The 18,978-nt window shown below is 46.4% G+C and overlaps 1 protein-coding gene across 10 annotated transcripts in view; it reads left to right on the forward strand.

The window, feature by feature from the left end:
• Positions 1–18,978, forward strand: part of PBRM1 (polybromo 1) — a 1,258,882-nt gene that overhangs the window by 278,265 nt on the left and 961,639 nt on the right. For all 10 annotated transcript variants that reach the window (XM_069643172.1, XM_069643175.1, XM_069643176.1 and 7 more), the window contains one exon: positions 9,475–9,763. In XM_069643172.1, the coding sequence (XP_069499273.1) occupies positions 9,475–9,763 (289 nt within the window). The remainder of the gene's footprint in view (positions 1–9,474; positions 9,764–18,978) is intronic.

Below are 18,978 nucleotides of genomic sequence, written 5' to 3' on the forward strand. Positions count from 1 at the left end.
GCACACCTTCTCCAAATTTGTCCAAGCTAGCACAGAAAATATGGAAGTGGGCATTCAAACGGGGGATGTTCCTGACTTCCCAACATGTTCCAGGGTAACTCAACACCCTAGCAGACTCGTTAAGCAGAGATCCTCTACTAGAAGATCACAAGTGGTGACTCAACACAGATATCGTAGATCACATCTTCTCACAGTGGGTTTACCCCACGATAGACTTGTTCGCTACAAGAGAAAACAAGCACTGCCCAGGCTTCGCAACCAGGTTTCCCCAAACGGACTCCTAGGGGAACGCCCTATGGATGAGCTGGTCAGGGAAATGTGCTTGTGCTTTCCCCCCTCAACACCACTAATGAACAGGGTGGTGAATAAGATTAATTGAGAACAGATGACGCTTATCCTAGTTGCTCACATGTGGGCGAGACAACCCTGGTACCCACATCTGCGCGAACTGGTGATATGCGATCCCATCAAGCTCCCGTGCCAGGCCAATTTGCTATCCCAGCACGGGAAAACAGTACACTATCAACCTCACTTGGCAGCGTGGCTCCTGAGGTCATAGAGTTTGGACATCTTAATCTACCACAATGGTGCATGGAGCGATTTGTCATTTGGTGCCAGTCTATACAAATTAACTCAATAGGATGTACTCCATCTCACATTCTTCATTACATGCTCCACTTGCTAGACTCGGTGTTGGTTTTTAACTCTATAAAGGTTCACCTGACGGCTTTATCTGCATACACCAACTCTCAGAATAAGGTATCATGGTAGAAGGTTCCCGTCATTAAGCCATTTATGGAGGGAGTAAAGAGACTCCACCCTCTGATTTCAAACTCACCGCCAGGCTGGGACCTCAATGTAGTACTTGCAAAGCTCATGGGACCACCCTTTGAGCCTATGCATAAGTCAAGCCTTAAACAGCTCACGTACAAAACGGCTTTCTTAGTGGCTATAACCTCCATAAGGAGAGTCGGTGAACTTCAAGCTTTGTCAGTGCAAGACCCTTTCATTGTCATCCACAAGGACAAATTGGTATTGAGAACTCTAAAAACATCTATTTGCCGCTGGACCTTCTCACAACCCACCGCCTTCTCCTAACACTGCTCGCTAATCTATGCATAGCATGTGATCTAAGCAGATTCCACAAGCCTCAGAAGGGACACATTACTCACCGTAATCGTATTTCTGAAGCTTGTATCTGCTTAGATTCACATGCACCCACCCTTCCTCCCCTTGGAGTAGAAGGTGCATAGATGTTTCTGAGCTTTATCTGGGCTTTATCTGATATATATCTGCTTTAATACACCTGTAATCTTGCTACACTTCATGCAACCTCATGTCGGAAACAAAACAATCTGAGGGACCTCAGCGTGTGAAGGACCATGGGTACAGTGGACGTAACACTAGGGATAGTATTACTGGCATGCCCTGTCAATGTCCCTTTTCGAGTTTCGAAAACAACCACTTTAATACTCTGCAGCTTCCACTAGATGTCGGCCTATGCATAGGATGTGAATCTAAGCAAATACAAGCATCAGAAATACGATTACGGTCAGCTGGTCTTCTCACCACGTGTAGTTCTGCCAAAGTCATAAATATTAGTACTAATAAAAAAAATTGTTCTTGAAACCTTCTCTACAGGGTTCTTGCAATATTCTCAAACAACTTTCAAACAACTTTCAATGTCTCTAGTTCCTTGGGATTCCCTTCCCCGAGCTTCCATTTTTCCAAGTTTCAATTAAAACAAAATATAACACAGTTCCTCGTTGGCCTCTCAGGGTGTCCTTCCCCAAGCCTAGTCCCCTCTGATTCAAAACAAAAGTTCAGTGCGTCAGGGTGCGCCTTAATTTAATCACAGTTCTTTTAGGGCTATTATCATAGACTTTCGAGAATGACAGGCTCTTTGGTCCTCCTTAGCGTGACCACTCTGGGGAAAAGCTGCAAGCAACTCTGCAAAAGCAACCAAGGCAAGACTCGACTGAGAACTAGCAAGGCTACACGACAAGAGGTAAGTACCCCTCAGTTTACAGTACCTTGGGTCTGAAGAAATTGGTTCCATCTGGCTTCTGTTCCAGTTATAGTATTGCAGATCTGGGCCTCAGTCGTGTGAACAAGAGGGAGGACGTCTGGGGACTCCTGCACTACTAATTAAAGGTTGGCGGCAGCAATGGGCAACCTTCAGATTAGCTGCACTTCGCGGTTTCAGCTTCTCACAAATGGCACCACCCCGGTTTTCGGATATCATATGGACTTTACTCATATCTGGGGTCCAGCACTCTGTGTAGCTGGCTCAGGCTTGGTCAGTCCTGCTTCATCGGAGTCCGGAGGATCTCCCTGGCAATCTGTTCCTGCAGCAGCAATGGAAGTACAGCCAGCTCATAGAGGATTTCCAGATGAGTTTGTCTTGGCGTCAATTGGTCCCACCAACCCAAGGGGAGAAGTCCTTTGCAGGGCTTCTCTAGTCGAGGTGAATTCGGAGCTTCAGCAATGCAGCAGGGCTTCACCGGGCAAACCAATGGTCCAGGAGTTGCAGCAAGTGTCTCTTCCAAGTTCTTTTTCGGATTCCTTCGTCCAATGGTCTACTCTGCCTTCCTTGCAAAAGACCTCTCCTTTTATGCAGGGTTCTCCCATTAATTTGCAGCCTAGCTGTCAATCACCTAGCAGGCTGGCTGTCCTCTGAGGACAGCCAGCCGGCCAATCACCCTTGGGTGCATTCCTGTAACCAAGGAGACTAAGCACAGGGAGTTTTGGGCACCTCCCCTCGCTTCCTGCCCTGCCAGACACACTGGAGCCAGAGGCTGGCTTGACTGGTGAATCTCCGCCAAAGACAAAACGAACAAAGGGACCAAACCTGGTTTGGCGCGCAGAGTAAATTTCAAGAAGCACCTTTCCAACAAGAAATGGCGAAAAAAGAGGATGTGGGGCAATTTTGACAAAATGAGCACTCATGGGCGATATACTGCAGCTGCAATTGCAGCCTGCAGTAGGAACACACAATTGTAGGAAAAAGTAAACCACTGCCACCAGCCGTTAATTGTAGAAAGGGTTACAAAAATGTTACATGAGAAACTAGACAAAGGGGATACTAAGTAACCCCTCCAGCACCCTATGGTAAGTGTGTGTGGTGGGTCTAGAAAGTTACAAAATGTAAGTAAAGTCAATTTCCCTTCACTGCTTTTGGACACAGTAATTTATCCCAGAGAAGCAGACCCTCCAGCTTATAGCGATTTTGCGACCCTGCAAATTGCTGCGCAAATGGCCGTTTTGTGCAAAATGCAGCAAAAACGGAGTTTTGTGCAAAAATCGCTTTTTTAATTAATTTTTTTATAAAAAATAAATCTGCAAAATCTGTTTTTTAAAAAAAAAAAAAAAAAATACTCAGCGTGCCAGGTTCTCAAAACTTTTTTTTACGCAAGAAATGAAATGTGACATCTCATCACTTGCGCCCAAAAAAAAAGAGCAGCCCAATCCACAATGGACACCGGAATGGGCACATTTTATATGCGTGCCCATTCAGATGTCCTTTTTCACCTCTTTGAGCAAATCAGGTGGCGTTTCTGCCAACTTAAAAGCGTATCCCACATTTCCAAGCAAGATGCACTTTTAAATGTGCAAAAATTGTAGGCAACCCTGCAGGGATGTTGCTAGGTCTAGAAAAGGTTGGGGGCTAAGCTAAAGTCGGGACGTGGGGGGGGTATGCATTTTTGGGTCCCATTTTACAGTACCATGCCCCTGAAGGGCCTGTCCCTGTCAAAGGCACCGGGAGCTTGCAGAACACTGTCGGAAAAGCACTTCTATTAAAGGTACTACCCATTTTGACTGACAAAAATAGATTGGTACAATTTGACCTATTTCAGCCAGTACCATTCGATCGATTTTTTTATAAATACCGAACATGTGTTGCGGGGGTGTCACCTGCTCCCCATGTTCAGTATTTTTGGGCTTGGGGGTTGCAGGGGTGTCCCCCACTTCCTCAAAATTGGAGGCGTGGGACTGAAAAAAATAAAAAATAAAAAGGGACCCTGCGGATTCAGATCCGACCTGCGTTAGGACGCATCTGACACCGCAGAGTTGCAGGGGAAGCGGCAGCGACCAAGCAGTTAAGTAGGGGAGGGGGTGGGTTGGTGGTGAAAGGTACATTTTGGGTTGTTTGACTGAAGTGCAAATCAATTTGCGGCGAAATGGACTACGGTCAATTCCGCCGCAAATAATTACACTTCGGTCAAACAACCCAGAACCCTATGCAAGGCTGCTGGCCAGTGCACAATTTGCGCTACAGCTCAAGCCCGTGGAAATGCGTCTGTCACCTTTGAGAATAAGGTGACCTACTCATTTTACAAAAATGGGTTGCCTAAAAATAGCATATACTTGAGACTATTATTAAATGCCCCATTTTCTGAGGATATGGGTCAAAAACTACTTTAAAAAAAAAAATAATGGTCATACTATGAGAGGGAAAGGAGAGAGAGGGAGAGTGATGGGTGAGATGTGAAGTGATAGGCAAGAAAGCAGAGGGAGAGTAGTAGGTCAGAGGAGGAAGCGGTGCACAAGAGAGCAGAGGAAGCAGTGGGCCAGGATTCTGAGAGCGAGCAGAGGTACAGAAAGTAGAGGGAGCGTGTGGTCAGTGAGCCAGAAAGCAGAAAGGAAGCGGTTGGCCGGAAAGAGACGGTGAGCTGCAGATTGGGAAAAAGGATGAGGTATATAGAATGGGAGAAAGGATACAAGATGCAGAGCAGCACAAATGAATTAAGGACTGTATATTGCGAGAGGAATTGTAGAGTGTAAGGTGTGAGTTGGGAGTATTATTTGGAGTGGGGCAGGGGCTGTGGAGGGCAAATTGTGACTTGACAGTGTGACATCGCATGCAAGTATTTGTATGACAGAGAGGTTAAGGAATGCAAGTTGTGATGGGGAGTTGGTGAGAGAGGTTTTTGGGTGTTAGGCTGATTGGAGAACATAGAAGTGGAATATTTTCAGCATTACAACTGATAATGATCAATTTAGTTCATACTATTAAATAAGCATGCACATTAAACCAAAAATGTAGCCAAATGAAACACTGTTCTGTCAAGCCAGAGACATCTGTACTCTTCCTATTAAATGAATACAAAAGATACATAATAATGATACCCTGGCTCTCTTGTAGCCTTGCACTCTGCTTCTTTCCTGCAATGTGGCCATCTTACACCCTCCAGTTAATAAAAAATGTCCTGCAAAACATGCCGCAATAAATAAAGATTTGTGCCGCAAAATGTGCCATTTCATGCCGCAAAATTTGCCATTTCATGCCGCAAAATCCTGGAAGGTCTGGAGAAGCTATTTAAACCTTTGAGACATCTGGAAGACGCCCCTGTGTCACTGCACTGAAGGTGCTGTGTGACACAATGTAAAAAGATGATGCCTATGGAGTTTGTCAGACTCCAAAGTCAAAAGAATCCGTGTTCAAATCAATGAAAAATACATGAGAGAGTGGGAAAAAGGTCTCGCTCTCTCCAGGATAAAAATGTAAAGTCCTAAAGTCCAGCAAAAGTGCTTGTGGTCTCTAAGGTAGAAGGGAATTGGCACATTTCTGAGAATTCTCCCTAACCTCTTGTCTCTGCGTCTTTAGCGCCTTTCACTTCTAAAGTTAATTTCTCCTTTTAACTCCGCGTCTGTAGCGCATTAAACCTTTCTTTCCTTTCTGTCTTCCTTCTTTCGTAACGCTTGAAATAAGCTTTCATTTATACTTTTCCTTTCATGCTGCTTGCAATGTTTGATTTCAGCTCCAGCCAGCTGCACACTACCGAGTTTCTCTCTACCTTTTCTCTTGAAACTCACTGGTAAGCGCGTTTAGTTGCTTGGGTTGAGGTCAGCGTCTCACAACCTGCCCCTCTCACACCCCCGGGACCAGCACACGTCCAAGGGAGCAATCCCTTAAACACGGCCAGCAGCCAGCAGTCGAGTACCTCCAGCTCCTTGGAGACGGGCTCCCTAGCCACACTGAACCCTGTCTGGCATACCAGGTCAACGTTGCTGCATTCCGTTCTTCTACAGGTTCTCCCGTTCCTTCTCACTGCTTCCTCCTGCTGCTTGGCTCCCGTGCTCACACTGCATCACCAGCTTGCTCTGCTGTTTGTACAAAACCACACCTTTTATAGTGGAAAGGAGTTAAGTGCGTCAGGTGTGAGTGTTCATTGTTAAATGCCTGACCCTGTCTGACTCTGTTAGTGGGACAACCTAATAGTAGTTGGTAGCAGTCTTCTCTCTGTTTCTCAGTGTTTCTCATGGGTAATCCTCACTACTCTCGGTCTCCTCTTCTTCCCAGTATTAGTTGGAAATGGGGAGGGGGAGTTGAATTGGGATTTGAGGTTAGATCTTTTATTTAATGAGGGCTTCCCCGTTATGTAGAGTACTCCATATCCCTGCTGTTTTGTTATATAAGCATGGGTCTTGATAGTATTCCCTGTGGTCTAGATTGGTAGAAGATGAATGGAAAACCATATCAAAGGTAATTAACTCTTTTCCTCCTCCCTCTTGGGTCATGGATAATTGGACTTGACTTGGGGACAATGAGACCTGGGAATCGGCATATCCCATAAAGGCTTGCGGGAATTCCTCCTCCTATTGTCTCGTGTGCATAACGCGTCTCACCTGGGGTGCCCCCAGTCTCAATCCCCAAGGACCCACTACCCAGGTGATCCTCCCCCCGCTTGTCCACGCCTAGGTTCTGGATCCAACAGCGGCGGCCGTCCCATGGCCACAAGAGGATCCGAGAGGAATAGGAGTGAGAATACCCTCGGGTTTTGTTAGGGAGAATTCTCAAAAAATGCCAATTCCCTCCACCTTCGAGACCCCCAGCAACGTTGCTGGATTTTGAGCACTTGATTTTTTTTTTACCTGGAGGGAGAGACCCTTTTTCCCACTCTCGTATTTTATGTGATGTTATACACTGTTTTTTTTTTTTAGTCTAATCGGTTATAGGTCATAGTACCGAATGAAAAGGGTTGAATGACAAAAGGGTCGAGACAATTCGACAGAAAAAAAGGACCGACATTTTTTTTTTTTTTTTTTTTGGGGCCGTCCTCCCCCTCCAAACCCTGGTTTTTGGTGTAAAAACACCCTTTTAAAGCTAAACTAGAGCAAAAAAAAAATGTGATCCTTAGGTTTTCTGTCAAATGCACTCTCACCTTTTGCAGTCGATCCTTTTGTTTTCGAAACTTTAAGTGGACACCAGTCTAACCAACTCCATAGGCATCATCTTTTACAATTGTCGCAAAGCACCTTCAGTGCAGTGACACAGGGAAGTCTTTCAGATTTCCCAAGGTTTAAATACGTTATCTGGGATCGACTACTGTTTCCCAGAACAGTGGATTGAAATTGAAATTAGCCCTGTACATTTCTAGACCCAGCACATCCTATCTTACAACAGAGTGCTGGAGGGGTTACTTAGGATCCCCTATGTCTAGTTACTAGTTACTCATGTAACAGTCAAATGTTACCCTCTACTCTCAGAATGGCTGCTGGCAGTGGTTTTACAATGAACTACCATGATTTACCCCGACCGCAAACTGTTCGCAGCTCCAGTAACGTTAAATCGCGGGAGCCATGTTTTTCAAGATGGCGTCTGAGCCTCCTTTGTTAAAACGGGTCCCGGTCTTCTATTTTCCCCATTTCTTTGTGGAAAGGTCCTTCTCAAGTTTTTCTCTGCGCACCAAAACAAGTTTAGTCTGTTAATTCGCCTTTGGCGGGCTTCAGGAGTGAAACCCGCCACTGGCTCCAGAGTGTCTGGGGTAGGCAGGAAGTGAGGGAGGTCCCCGAAACTCTCTGTGCTTAGTCTCCTAGGAGACCCAAATGCACTCTGTGGTGATTGGCTGGCTGACTGTCCGGCAAGGACAGCCACCCTGCTGGGTGAGTGCAGTTAGGCTGGAATGAATGGGAGAGAACTGAATAAAAGGCGAGTCTCTTGGTTTGGAAGGCAGAGTCGACCACTGGACGAAGGAACGGAAGAAGAGCATGAAGAGGACGGCTGCTGCAACTCCTGGACCATTGGCTTGCCCGGTGAAGCCCTGCTGCGGGTCCGAATCGCCAAGTTTGCACCTTTTGAGTTGGTAGGACCAATCAACTCCCAAGTAAGCCACCTGGATATCCATCTCGGAGCTGGTTGAATTTCCTCAGAGTTGCTGCAGGCAGGAAACCGTAGAGCCAGGGAGAGGGACACCAGATTGTGTGTGTTGCTTGTAAGCTGGCCTAAAGCTTTTGGCAGATCCTCTGGACTCCCACGAAGTAGGACTGACAAATCCTGACCGCCCTCGGTTGAGTGCGGGACCTCAGATGTGAGCAAAGTCCACCTTGACAGCCAGGAACTGCGCCTATTGCTATTTGCTGAATCGCAAGTAGCTGAAATGTGAAAAAGCCACTGAAAGTAAAGTTTGACGGTTGCTAGCTTTGACAGTGCGAGTACAGAGCAGGAGTCCCCTGACGTCCTCTCTTGTCCCCACGACTGAGGCCCAGGAACAGAGAGCTCTGCAGAGCTGTACAGGAACAGAAGTCTTCAGCTACATCTTTTTCTTCTTTACTAAGGTACTGTAAAACTAGCCTAAGAGAACTTACCTCTTACTGTGGAAGTGCTTATAACTTCTGCAACTCGCAAGTCTAATCAGCGTGTGGCCCTACATTTGATTCTTCTTTTTACCAAAGACTCCTAAGAACTTGTGCAAAGTCTTTTCCGTTTACTTACTTGAAGTGCTGCATCCTATACATAGACTTTGGCCTATTGACTTTGGCTTAGCCTATTGAATTGAATGACTCTTCTCTTGCTATCTGAAAGCATTTGCCCTGCTTATGACTATTTGTTTTTCTTGTGTTCTAATAACCTTTGCCTTTTACAAACTATTGAGAGTTTTCTGTATGCCAACAATAGGGTATTAATGTCCGCAGCACCCTTGTTACTGAAGTCACCTGTGGGTGTAGGTTGTGTCTGTGGGTCATCCCAAAAGGGCCTTGTCTGATTCAGAAACTCAGAGTGTACAGTATTGAAGTATATTTGTGTTACTATTCTATTGCTCCCTTCTGAGGAAGGCTTTATAACTGACTGATATAAATTATTAATTATTTATGCAAGAAACCTTGAGTGTAAGAGTTTATTTGAATACCTGCAACTGTGAATCTTCGTGTAACTCCACTACAGCTCACATTTCCCCTCTTGAGATAAGCCTGGCTGCTCAACCCGCTACCAAAACTGTGTAGTACAAGCTTATACCAAAGCTTGGGTTGCCTATACCTGTAGTCTTAGTTGTTTGTAGTGTTCCCAGAGGGTACTGCATACAAACTTTGCCTAACTGGTTTCTCATAGTATATACTGGAGACCTTAAAATACACTCTGAAGTGCTTATCTGTAAATGTACCTCTCTTAGTATCTGAATAGAATATTCTAACAAACATTGTCTTTGTATATTCTCTTTCTTAATAGTAACTTATAAAATATTTTTTTCTCAGTGACTCCAACTCACACCCCCATTGCAACGCCCACCCTCGCTTTAACCCCGCCTCCATCTTCCACCCCAACTCCTTCCATCAGATATGAAGATATGGACTCTGAAACCGAGAGCAATAGCTCGTTCATGGAGCCATCTAACCCCCTGTACCAGCTGTACGATACTGTCCGGAGCTGTCGGAACAACCAGGGACAATTAATAGCGAAGCCCTTTTACCATTTACCGTCGAGGAAAAAGTACCCAGACTATTATCAACAGATCAAGGTTCCTATCTCCTTGCAACAGATCAGGTAAGGTTGAACCATTACTGAAAGTGGGGACTTGAAAAGAAACTGTTGCCTGGCTGCCAGTGGTTGATCGATGTATTTTTGCCACGTGATATACTGTATTCAATAGCCTTTTTATTCTAACCCTGCCTCAGCCTGTTAAGGCAGACTTCTCTTGGTGATCCAGGACTCTTGGAATTCCTGCACTGTTCCTTCCACAGTTTTTGTGGGACTGAGCCTCCCTTCTTGGTATCTAATGTGTCATAGGATGACCAATGCTGAGTTATGAGATGGAAGGACGCTGACTTGACTGCATTGTTGCTGTGAGGTTTGACAACCCAAGGATCCTCCTCCCAAACTCTTTTGGAAGGTCGAGAACCTGCTCCACCACGATTGCCCCTCCATGGTTGCCAGGGTTTATGATGAAATGGTTTTCCTAGATACATTGTTTTAGATTGGGTAGACCAATCCACACATTGGTTGCCTGTCTCTTCCAGGCGGATACGTGGCAGTATAGTCAAGGCTATTATATCAAAAGAGAAGAATGATCGTAAAGAAGAGGAGGGTAACATGAAAGAATCCTAAAATTCATTTTGCCTTCTATTTGCCTGCTTTAGAAGTCCTCTTATCCCATCCCCCCAGCCATTTCTGGCTTATTGGTGTGCTGTCGCTTTTTATTTGGCAAGGAAGGTAGAGAGTATCTGGAAGATTAGTGAGCCGAAGTGGTCTAAGTGGGGCTTGTGTGCGCAATGCACATCCCTACTCCTCTCGCTGAACCAACCTGAAGGCGATAGTATGTTCAGCCTATAAAGTACCTGAGGGAGTTAGAGAAGGCTATCGCCTTCATGCCCCCAGTACCAGCCCAGTAGTATTTAGATAGTATGAGTAAATAAGCGCGGTCTGCTATCCAAGGAAGTATGGATGCCTGGGCTAGGATGTGAACTGCTTGCTTCAAATGAGAAAGCCATGGGCGGCCATTAGCACAATGCCAATGACTTCTATAACGCGCCTGTGCACAAGTGGCTCTAGGTGCGTGAAGACAGAGGGAGGACAAGGCAAATCATCTTACTAGTCTTTGTCTCACTGAGATTGTGTAAGTGTGAGAATGAGAAGTGCAAGGGGAAACCGAGGGGGGAGAAGTGCCAGGGAGAGGGACGGGAGAACAGGGCAGCAAAGCTCTGAGTAAGTGTGTGTTGGGTAAAAGTGTGTGTTGGGTAAGAACTGGTGTAGTAACACTTTGTGAGACTACACAACGCTTATCTGCTTGGTATTGGGTAACCCACCGTTTGGTGTAGGCCTGTACTACGCAAGTTGGTAGTGTGAGTGAGCAACCAAGCCTATCTCAAGAGGGGTAGCTGTGAGCTGTAGAGCTGTAGCAGTGAAATTCGCAAATGCAAGTATCCAACTAACACACGCACTCAAAGTTTCAGTTATCAATAGTTATTTATTGATTTAACATCAATTTTTAAACAAGCGTTCTTTAAAAAGGGCAAGATATGTAAAAATCAAATATACTTTTCCAGAATCAACACAAGTTAGTGGATACTCTTTGGATATGCTTTTTACACACTTCTTACACCCGGCGGTGACTTGGTTCACAAGGACCGTAATGGCATTTATATATCACTAGTTATACTTTGCAGTTTCTGAGGTTGCAGAAAGGAAAGGTTAAAGGACGGAAACAAAGGTCAAACAGGTTCTCAATATATGTGAGGTCAACTAAATCTTCCTATCTTGACAAGCCTTTCCCGGCAGTAACAGTCTAAAACAAGTTCCCACCTATGAGGGACAGAAATGTCAGTCAATGGACTGGAATTCTTCAGGGAGCCAGGGCAGCCAAAGTCAATTGGAGCACAGTCTATGGGGCTGAGGCACTTCTTAGATAAGTCTTGCACAAAGTTAGAGAGTTTTGTAGAGATCGCTTGTAGGGTCACAAGCCCTTAAGCCTGTGAAAAGCAGATTTGTTAATTGGGTAAGCCACTGCAAGTTTCAACTGAGAAAAGCACAGCTCAAAAAGACACTGAGGTAAGTACCCAAAGTCTAAACAGTACCTCTGGTTTGAAGAAGAGTGGTCCAGCTGGATCCTGTCCTGTTGCAGCGGTGCAGTACCTGGTTTCCTGAGCCTTAGTCATGGGGACAAGAGAGAGGATGTCTGGAGGGCTCCTGCGGCAGCATTTTGGTGGCCGTTGGCAGCTATGGGTTCTTTTCGGATCAGCGGAACCCCGCGGTTTCAGCGCTCGGTAAACAGCACCACAGCAGATCTCAGATACCGGTTGAGCTTCCTTCATTCCTTGGGTCCTCCACTCTGGTGAGGGGACTCAAGCTCTGGTCGTCCTGCTTCTGGAGCGTCCTTAGACACCTGGAGCTTTTGGCCGGATTTCAGATGTTGCACTCGACTGCGGATTTCTCGACCTCTGGCACTCGGTTCTTGCAGCAGCGCAGAAGTACAGCCAATCAGGGAAGATGGCCCAGTTGAGTTCGTCTCAGGGTTAGTTGGTCGCACTGACCCAAGGGAAGAAGTCCCTTCTGGGCTTCACTGGGCTATTCAGGGATCCAGGAGGATGCAGCAAGGTTTGTTCACAATTTCTTCATTGTGTCTTTGTCCCAGTGGTCGACTCTGCCTCTAGTCCCATAACCCTTGCCTTTTAAGCAGGTTTCTCCCATTCATGCACAGCCTAGGCTGTCAATCACACAGCAGGGTGGCTGTCATGGAAGGACACCCAGCCAGCCAATCAGGACTGGTTGCATTCAGGCATTCCTAGAGACCAAGGACAGTGGAGGTTCGGCAACCGACCTCACATCCTACCTTTCCAGACATACTGGAGCCAGAGGCAGGCTTCAGGGCTGAAGCCCACCAAAAGGCAAAACGAAGGGCTCAACTTGGCCTCGACGCACAGAGAAAAACCTAAGAAAGACTACACAAACAGAAAATGGCAGAAAAAGAAGACTGGGCCATTTTGACAAAAATGGTCACCTATACTGCAGCCTGTGGTAGAAAGGCGCAATGGTAGGAACATTAAACCACTACCACCAGCCATTTAAAGTAGTGAGGATAACATAAAAAAATAAGGGGCTACTACGTAACCCCCCTCCACCCCTCCCTCCAGCACTCCACATAAGATGGCGTCTGCTGGACCCATAAAGAGGAAAGGTAAGTAAAGTCAATTTCACTCTACTATTCTTGAGAACAGTAGTTGACACAAGAAAGGGTATTTAAAGCTTATGAGAAATCTAAAGGATTTCTCAACGACACTGCACTGAAGGTGATGGGTGTCACCATATAAGAAGTAGATGCGTATGGAGTTTGTCGGACTCCAAAAAAAGTGAAAACACAAAATCCAAATCCAGTAAAAACACATGAGAGAGTGAGAAAAAAGTCTCACACACTGAAAGTCCAGCAAAAGTCTCGAGGGTCTCTAAGGTGAGAAGAATTAAGCACTAACATGAAAATTCTCCCTAACAGTGCAGCACAGGGCAGTGCGGCTCTGGTTAAGTGCAATGAGGCAAAGGACTGCAGGGTTAAAGTTACACCAGGGGTGACTGATCAAGAGAGAGCCTGGTACCCAGTGAGACTCTGAGGGTAGCCAAGCAACCAGTCGGTGCAGCAAACGGGTAGGTCAGCAGGGGAGGGAGGGAGGGAGGGAGGGACGGAGAGAGGGAGAGAGAGGAACGTTTTGAGCTGCTTCTGGAACTTCAGGTGGGCCGGGTCAAGTTTGAGAGGTGCAGAGAGGCCATTCCAGAGGGAGGCACCTGCAGAGGAGAGATATCTACCCCCCACTCTCTGCCTGGAGAAGCGTCTGATCTTAGAGAGTTGGAGGTGGCTGAGTGAAGGGCTCGAGAAGGAAGGTATTTAGGAAGGGAGCTTTGGTTGAAGTGCAAGTCCCGGCCCCAGAAAGCCTTGTGGACAATGCGCAGGGTCTTGGACTTGATCCTTGTAGCCACCGGGAGCCACGGATGAGATTTCAGGGCTTGAGAGATACAGTCCCCGGGCTTGAGACCAAAGATAAGTCTTGCAGTCCTGTTCTGGATACGTTGCTGAGGGCAGAGAGTAGCGGAAGGCAGATTGAGAAAGAAGCAGTTGCAATAGTCCAGCCTAGAGAGAACAAGGAGTACTGGAGACAGTGAGCTTCTGGAGGAGGGAGAGGTGTTTGGCAAAGTTTGTATGCAGTACTCTTTGGGACCACTACACACAACTAGGACTACAGGTGTAAGCAAAACCAACCTTTGGTATAAGTCTGTACTACACAGTTTTGGTAGCTGAACTGAGCAGCCAGGCTTATCTCAAGAGGGAATGTGAGCCGTCAGGATGTTACACAGAGGTCTACAATCACAAGTGTTCAAGTAAACTCTTACACTCAAGGTTTCTTTGATAACTACTTACTCATTTTTTTAATCTGACAGTCCTAAAACATTCATAAGAAGGAGGCAATATAAACGCACACAAATATACTTCAATACTATTTCAGAATACTTTTCAAGAGGAGTAAAAAGGCATAGATTATTAGAACATGAAAGGTTACAATTATTCTTAGACAGTGCAAATACTTGGAGTTCACCAGAAGAGTCAATTCAGTTCAATTGGCTAGGCCAAAGCCAATGGGCTAAAGTCTTGGATAGGATAAAGCGGTTCTGGTAAGTAAACGGTAAAGTCTCTGCCCAAGTTCTCAGAAGTAGTTTGTGAAAAGAAGAATCATATGTTGGGTCTCAAGCTGATTAGGCCTGCAAGTTCCAAAAGTTTCAAGCACTTAAGTACTCTTGTCTTATTTCCACAGTACCTTGCAATGAAGAAAAAGATGCAGCTGGAGACTTCTGTTCCTGGCAGTTCCTGCAGATCTCGCTGTTCTTGAGCCTCAGTCGTGGGGACAAGAGGGAGGAGGTCGGGGGACTCCTCCACTGCACTGGGACTGGTCAAAAAGCTGGCAAAGGCAAATCTTCAATTCAGGTAGCTGTAGTCAAGCACACAAACTCCCTCTCCCTGGTTATTAGGTTTCCTGCAGCACTCTGACGAAAATACAACTAGCTCCGAGAATGGTATCCAGGTGGCTTACGGGTCGAGTTGATTGGTCCCATCAACTCAAAGGGAGAAGTCATTCTGGCAGGGCTTCTCTGTCGATGAACTTGGCGATTCGGACCTGCAGCAGGGCTTCACCGGGCAATCCAACATTCCAGGTGTTGCAGCAGTATTCCTCTTCAAGCTCATCTTCTGTTCTTTCGTTCCAGTGGTCGACTCTGCCTTCCAAGCCAAGAGACTCGCCTTTTATCCAGTTTCCTCCCATTCATTCCAGCCTAGCTGCCACTCACCCAGCAGTGTGGCTGTCCTTGCCGGACAGTCAGCCAGCCAATCATGCCAGAGTGCATTTGGGTCTCCTAGGAGACTAAGCACAGGAAGTTTCGAGCACCTCCCTCACTTCCTGCCCACCCCAGTCACTCTGGCGCCAGAGGCGGTCTTCAGTCCTGAAGCCCACCAAAGGCGTAGGAACAAAGGGACCAAACCTGGTTTGGCGCGCAGAGACAAACTCTAGAAGGGCCTTTCCCAAAAGAAATGGTGAAAAAAGAAGACCTGGACCTTTTTAAACAAAGGGGGTTCAGACGCCATCTTGAAAATCATGGCTCCTGCGATTTGATGCTACCGGTGTTCACGGTCAGGAAAAATCATGGTAGTTAGTTGTAAAACCACTGCCACCAGCCATTTCGAGAGGAAAGCATAGCATTTGACTGCAACATGAGTTTGTAGACATAGGGGATACTAAGGAACCCCTCCAGCACTCTGTGGTAAGATGGTGTGTGCTGGGTCTAGGAATTTGGAAAGACTAGTAAAGTCCATTTCACTTTACTTTCTCTGGGAAACAGTAGTTTATCCCGTAGAAGGTATTTAAACCTTGGGACCGCCTAAAGTGCTTCCCTGTGTTACTGCACTGAGGGTGCTGTCTGCCATATGAAAAGATGATGCCTTTGGAGTTGTCTAAAACTCCACAATCAAAGAACACAAGAGTAAAACACACATCAAAATACATGAGAGAGTGGGGAAAAAAGGCTCACACTATCCACGTAAAAAAATTCAAGTGTTCAAAATCCAGCAAAGTTTCTGGGGGGTCTCTAAGGTGAAGGGAATTAGCACATTTATGAGAATTCTCCTTAACACTTAGGAGTATGTCAAAGAAACAGATTATTAGAATAAAACAAGAGATCTCACAAATATTCGGAAGCCGGTAAGTACTTTTGGTAACCCCAATGCAAAGTAAGTTAACCCCTTCCTGAAAGGAGGGCTAAACAGTCGGAGGGAAGAAGACATTTTCAGGGAGCAATGCCAGGCCAAAGTCAATTGGACAAAAGTCGAGGGGAGCACAAGCAATTCTTGTAGGTAGGTAAAAGTCTTGCAGAACGATTTAGATGTCTTTGTAGGAAATAAGAAATCGAAGTAGGGCCACAAGCTGATTAGGCTTGAGGTAAAGGAGCTGCTGGCAACTCTACAGAAGCAACTAAGACAAGTCTCCGCTGAGAACAAGTGAGGTTACACAACACAAGGTAAGTTCTCTTAGACTTTACAGTACTTTTGGTTATAAGAAAAGGGCTTTGAGTGGCTTCTGTTCCTGTGCAGCTCTGCAGATCCTGTGTTCCTGCGCCTTAGTCGTGGGGACAAGAGAGGGTGATGTCTGGTGGACTCCTGCACTGCAACGGTACGGTCAGCGACAGAAAAGAACCAACTTCTATTCAGTGTCACTTTGTGGTTTCAGCTACTCGCGTTTCAGCAAATAGCACCACTGCAGACTCTTGGCTGTTGAGATGGGCTTTCCTTGCATCTGGGGTCCAGCGCTCTGTTGAAGTGGCTCAGGCTCGGTCAGTCCTGCTTCCTGGGAGTCCGGAGGATCTTCCTGGACCTCTTGGCCAACTTAAAAGCAATGCACACAAACTGGTGTTCCTCTCCCTGGCTCTACGGTTTCCAGCAGCGACTGCAGTGGAAATTCAACCGGCTTCGAGAGGATGTCCAGGTGGCTTACTTTGGAGTTGATTGGTCCCACCAACTCAAGGGGAGAAGTCGTCCTTACAGGGCTTCTCTAGTCGAAATGATTTTGGAGCTTCAGTACAGCAGCAGGGCTTCATCCGGCAATCCAATGGTGCAGGAGTTGCAGCAGGCGTCTCTTCCAAGTTCTTCTTCGGATTCCTTCCTTTAGTGGTAGACTCTGCCTTCCATGCCAAAAAGCCTCACTTTTATGCAAGTTTTTCACATTCTTTCCAGCCTACCTGTCAGTCACCCAGCAGGGTGGCTGTTCTTGCCAGACAGCCAGCCGGCCAATCACCTAAGAGACTGAAAAAAGGGCCTTTCGGGCACCTCCCTCACTTCCTGCCTCTGCCAGACACCCTGGAGCCAGAGGCAGGCTTCACTCGTGAATCCAGCCAAAGACCAAATGAACAAAGGGACCAAACATGGTTTGACACGCAGAGTAAATCTCAAGAAGGACCCATAAAGAAACAGCGAAAAAAGACCAGTGCCATTTTGACAAAAATGGCACCCTTGGGTGCTTTACTGCAGCTGCAGTGCAGCCCGTGGTAAAAGCACACCACAGTAGTTAAAAGAAAACCACTGCCACCAGCCATTCATCGAGGAAAGGGTAACATAAAAATGTTACATGAGAAACTAGACAAAGGGGATTCTAAGTTACCCCTCCAGCACCCTATTGTAAGATAGTGTGCACTGGGTCTAGAAAGTTACAAGTGTAAGTAAAGTCAATTTCACTTTACTGCTCTTGGAAACAGTAGTTTATCCAAGAGAAGGTATTTAAACCTTGGGAAATCTGAAATACTTCTATGTGCCACTGCACTTAAGGTGCAGTGTGACGCAATGTAAAAGATAATGCCATTCTCAAAATCCAGCAAAGTTGCCTGGGGTCTCTAAGTTGGAGAGGAATTCGCACATTTCTGAGAATTCTCCCTAACAGTCTCACTAGGCTTGCTGGAGGCCCTGTCCAGATGGTTCCAATACTACCAGCTCTCTTCAGTGCAACAATATGACTGTCGGAATACCTGTCAGTGTACAGAATGAGGTGCCTGGGAGAGTCCTGTTGGGGATCCCAGTAAAATAAAGCAGGAGCAGACTAGGAAGGCCAGAGAGCCCACTTTGGATGACTCTCAATGGGTTGTTTTGTTACAGAAGTACCTATAACACCCAGTCCATAGGAAGAACACACTTCTGACTCCAAGAAGAAAGAGACAAAGGGGCAATCCATGGTCTCGGGAAGAAATAAGAGTATCGCCCCTGTGCACAAAAAAGGACATCCCCGAGAGGACAGTCCAAGGTCACACCTTTGACCCCTCCACCAGCTGAGGCTGAGTGGGAGGATCAACCAGAGGATGGTAAAACAGTTACTGGTGAAGCAGAACTGGAAGAAGACCTTCTCCCCCTGTTGGAGATCTGGATCCTAAAGACCATCCTGAGCTGCAGGCTGTGGCTCCTGTAGGACAGACTTCAGCAGAGGTCAAAGAAAGTGTCCTACCCTTGAATTTGCCAACAGGCAGCTACCCAGCAAGAGCCATGTAGGGAAGCACGGCCTGTACTGGAGGATGGCCACCTTTACAGTGAGTCTATAGAGTCTACCCCAGGGCACTCCAGAAGACTTGTAGTGCCACCCCAGTTTCTACAGTTAGCCCACGAGATTCCTTTAGCTGGTCACTTAAGTTTTAAGGTGACCAAGGTAAGTATTTCTCTGTATTTCTACTGGCATAAGATGGGGGTCTGATGTAGATAAATTCTGTAGAAGCTGTCGCACTTTTCAGACTTCTGGCTGTCGCACTTGTCAGACTTCTGGCAAGAGTTGAGTCAAGAACATGGCACCCTTGGTGCCTCTCCCAGTGGTAGGACTTATTTTTGAGAGGGTAGGTATTGACATTGTTGGCCCCCTAGACCCTCCCACATCTTCAGGCAACCGATTTACATTGGTTGTGGTAGACCATGCTACCAGGTATTCTGAAGCAATACCTATGAGAACTGTTACTGCCCAGGCAGTGGCTAAGGCCCTACCTGCTATTTTTTTTTACCAGGGTAGGTTTTCCTAAGGCGGTTATCTCAGCCAGGACGACCAGTTTTATGTCCCACTACATGCAAGCCATGTGGAAAAACTGGAGTGACCTACAAGCTCTCAACAGCCTACCATCCCCAAACCAATGGCTTGGTGGAGAGGTTTAATAGAACTATGAAGAGCATGATAGGTGCTTTAGAAGAACCCTTAGAAGAAAGTGGGACC

The sequence above is a fragment of the Ambystoma mexicanum genome, chromosome 2p (assembly GCF_040938575.1).
Source record: "Ambystoma mexicanum isolate Mex_15411 chromosome 2p, UKY_AmexF1_1, whole genome shotgun sequence".
Taxonomy (NCBI): domain Eukaryota; kingdom Metazoa; phylum Chordata; class Amphibia; order Caudata; family Ambystomatidae; genus Ambystoma; species Ambystoma mexicanum.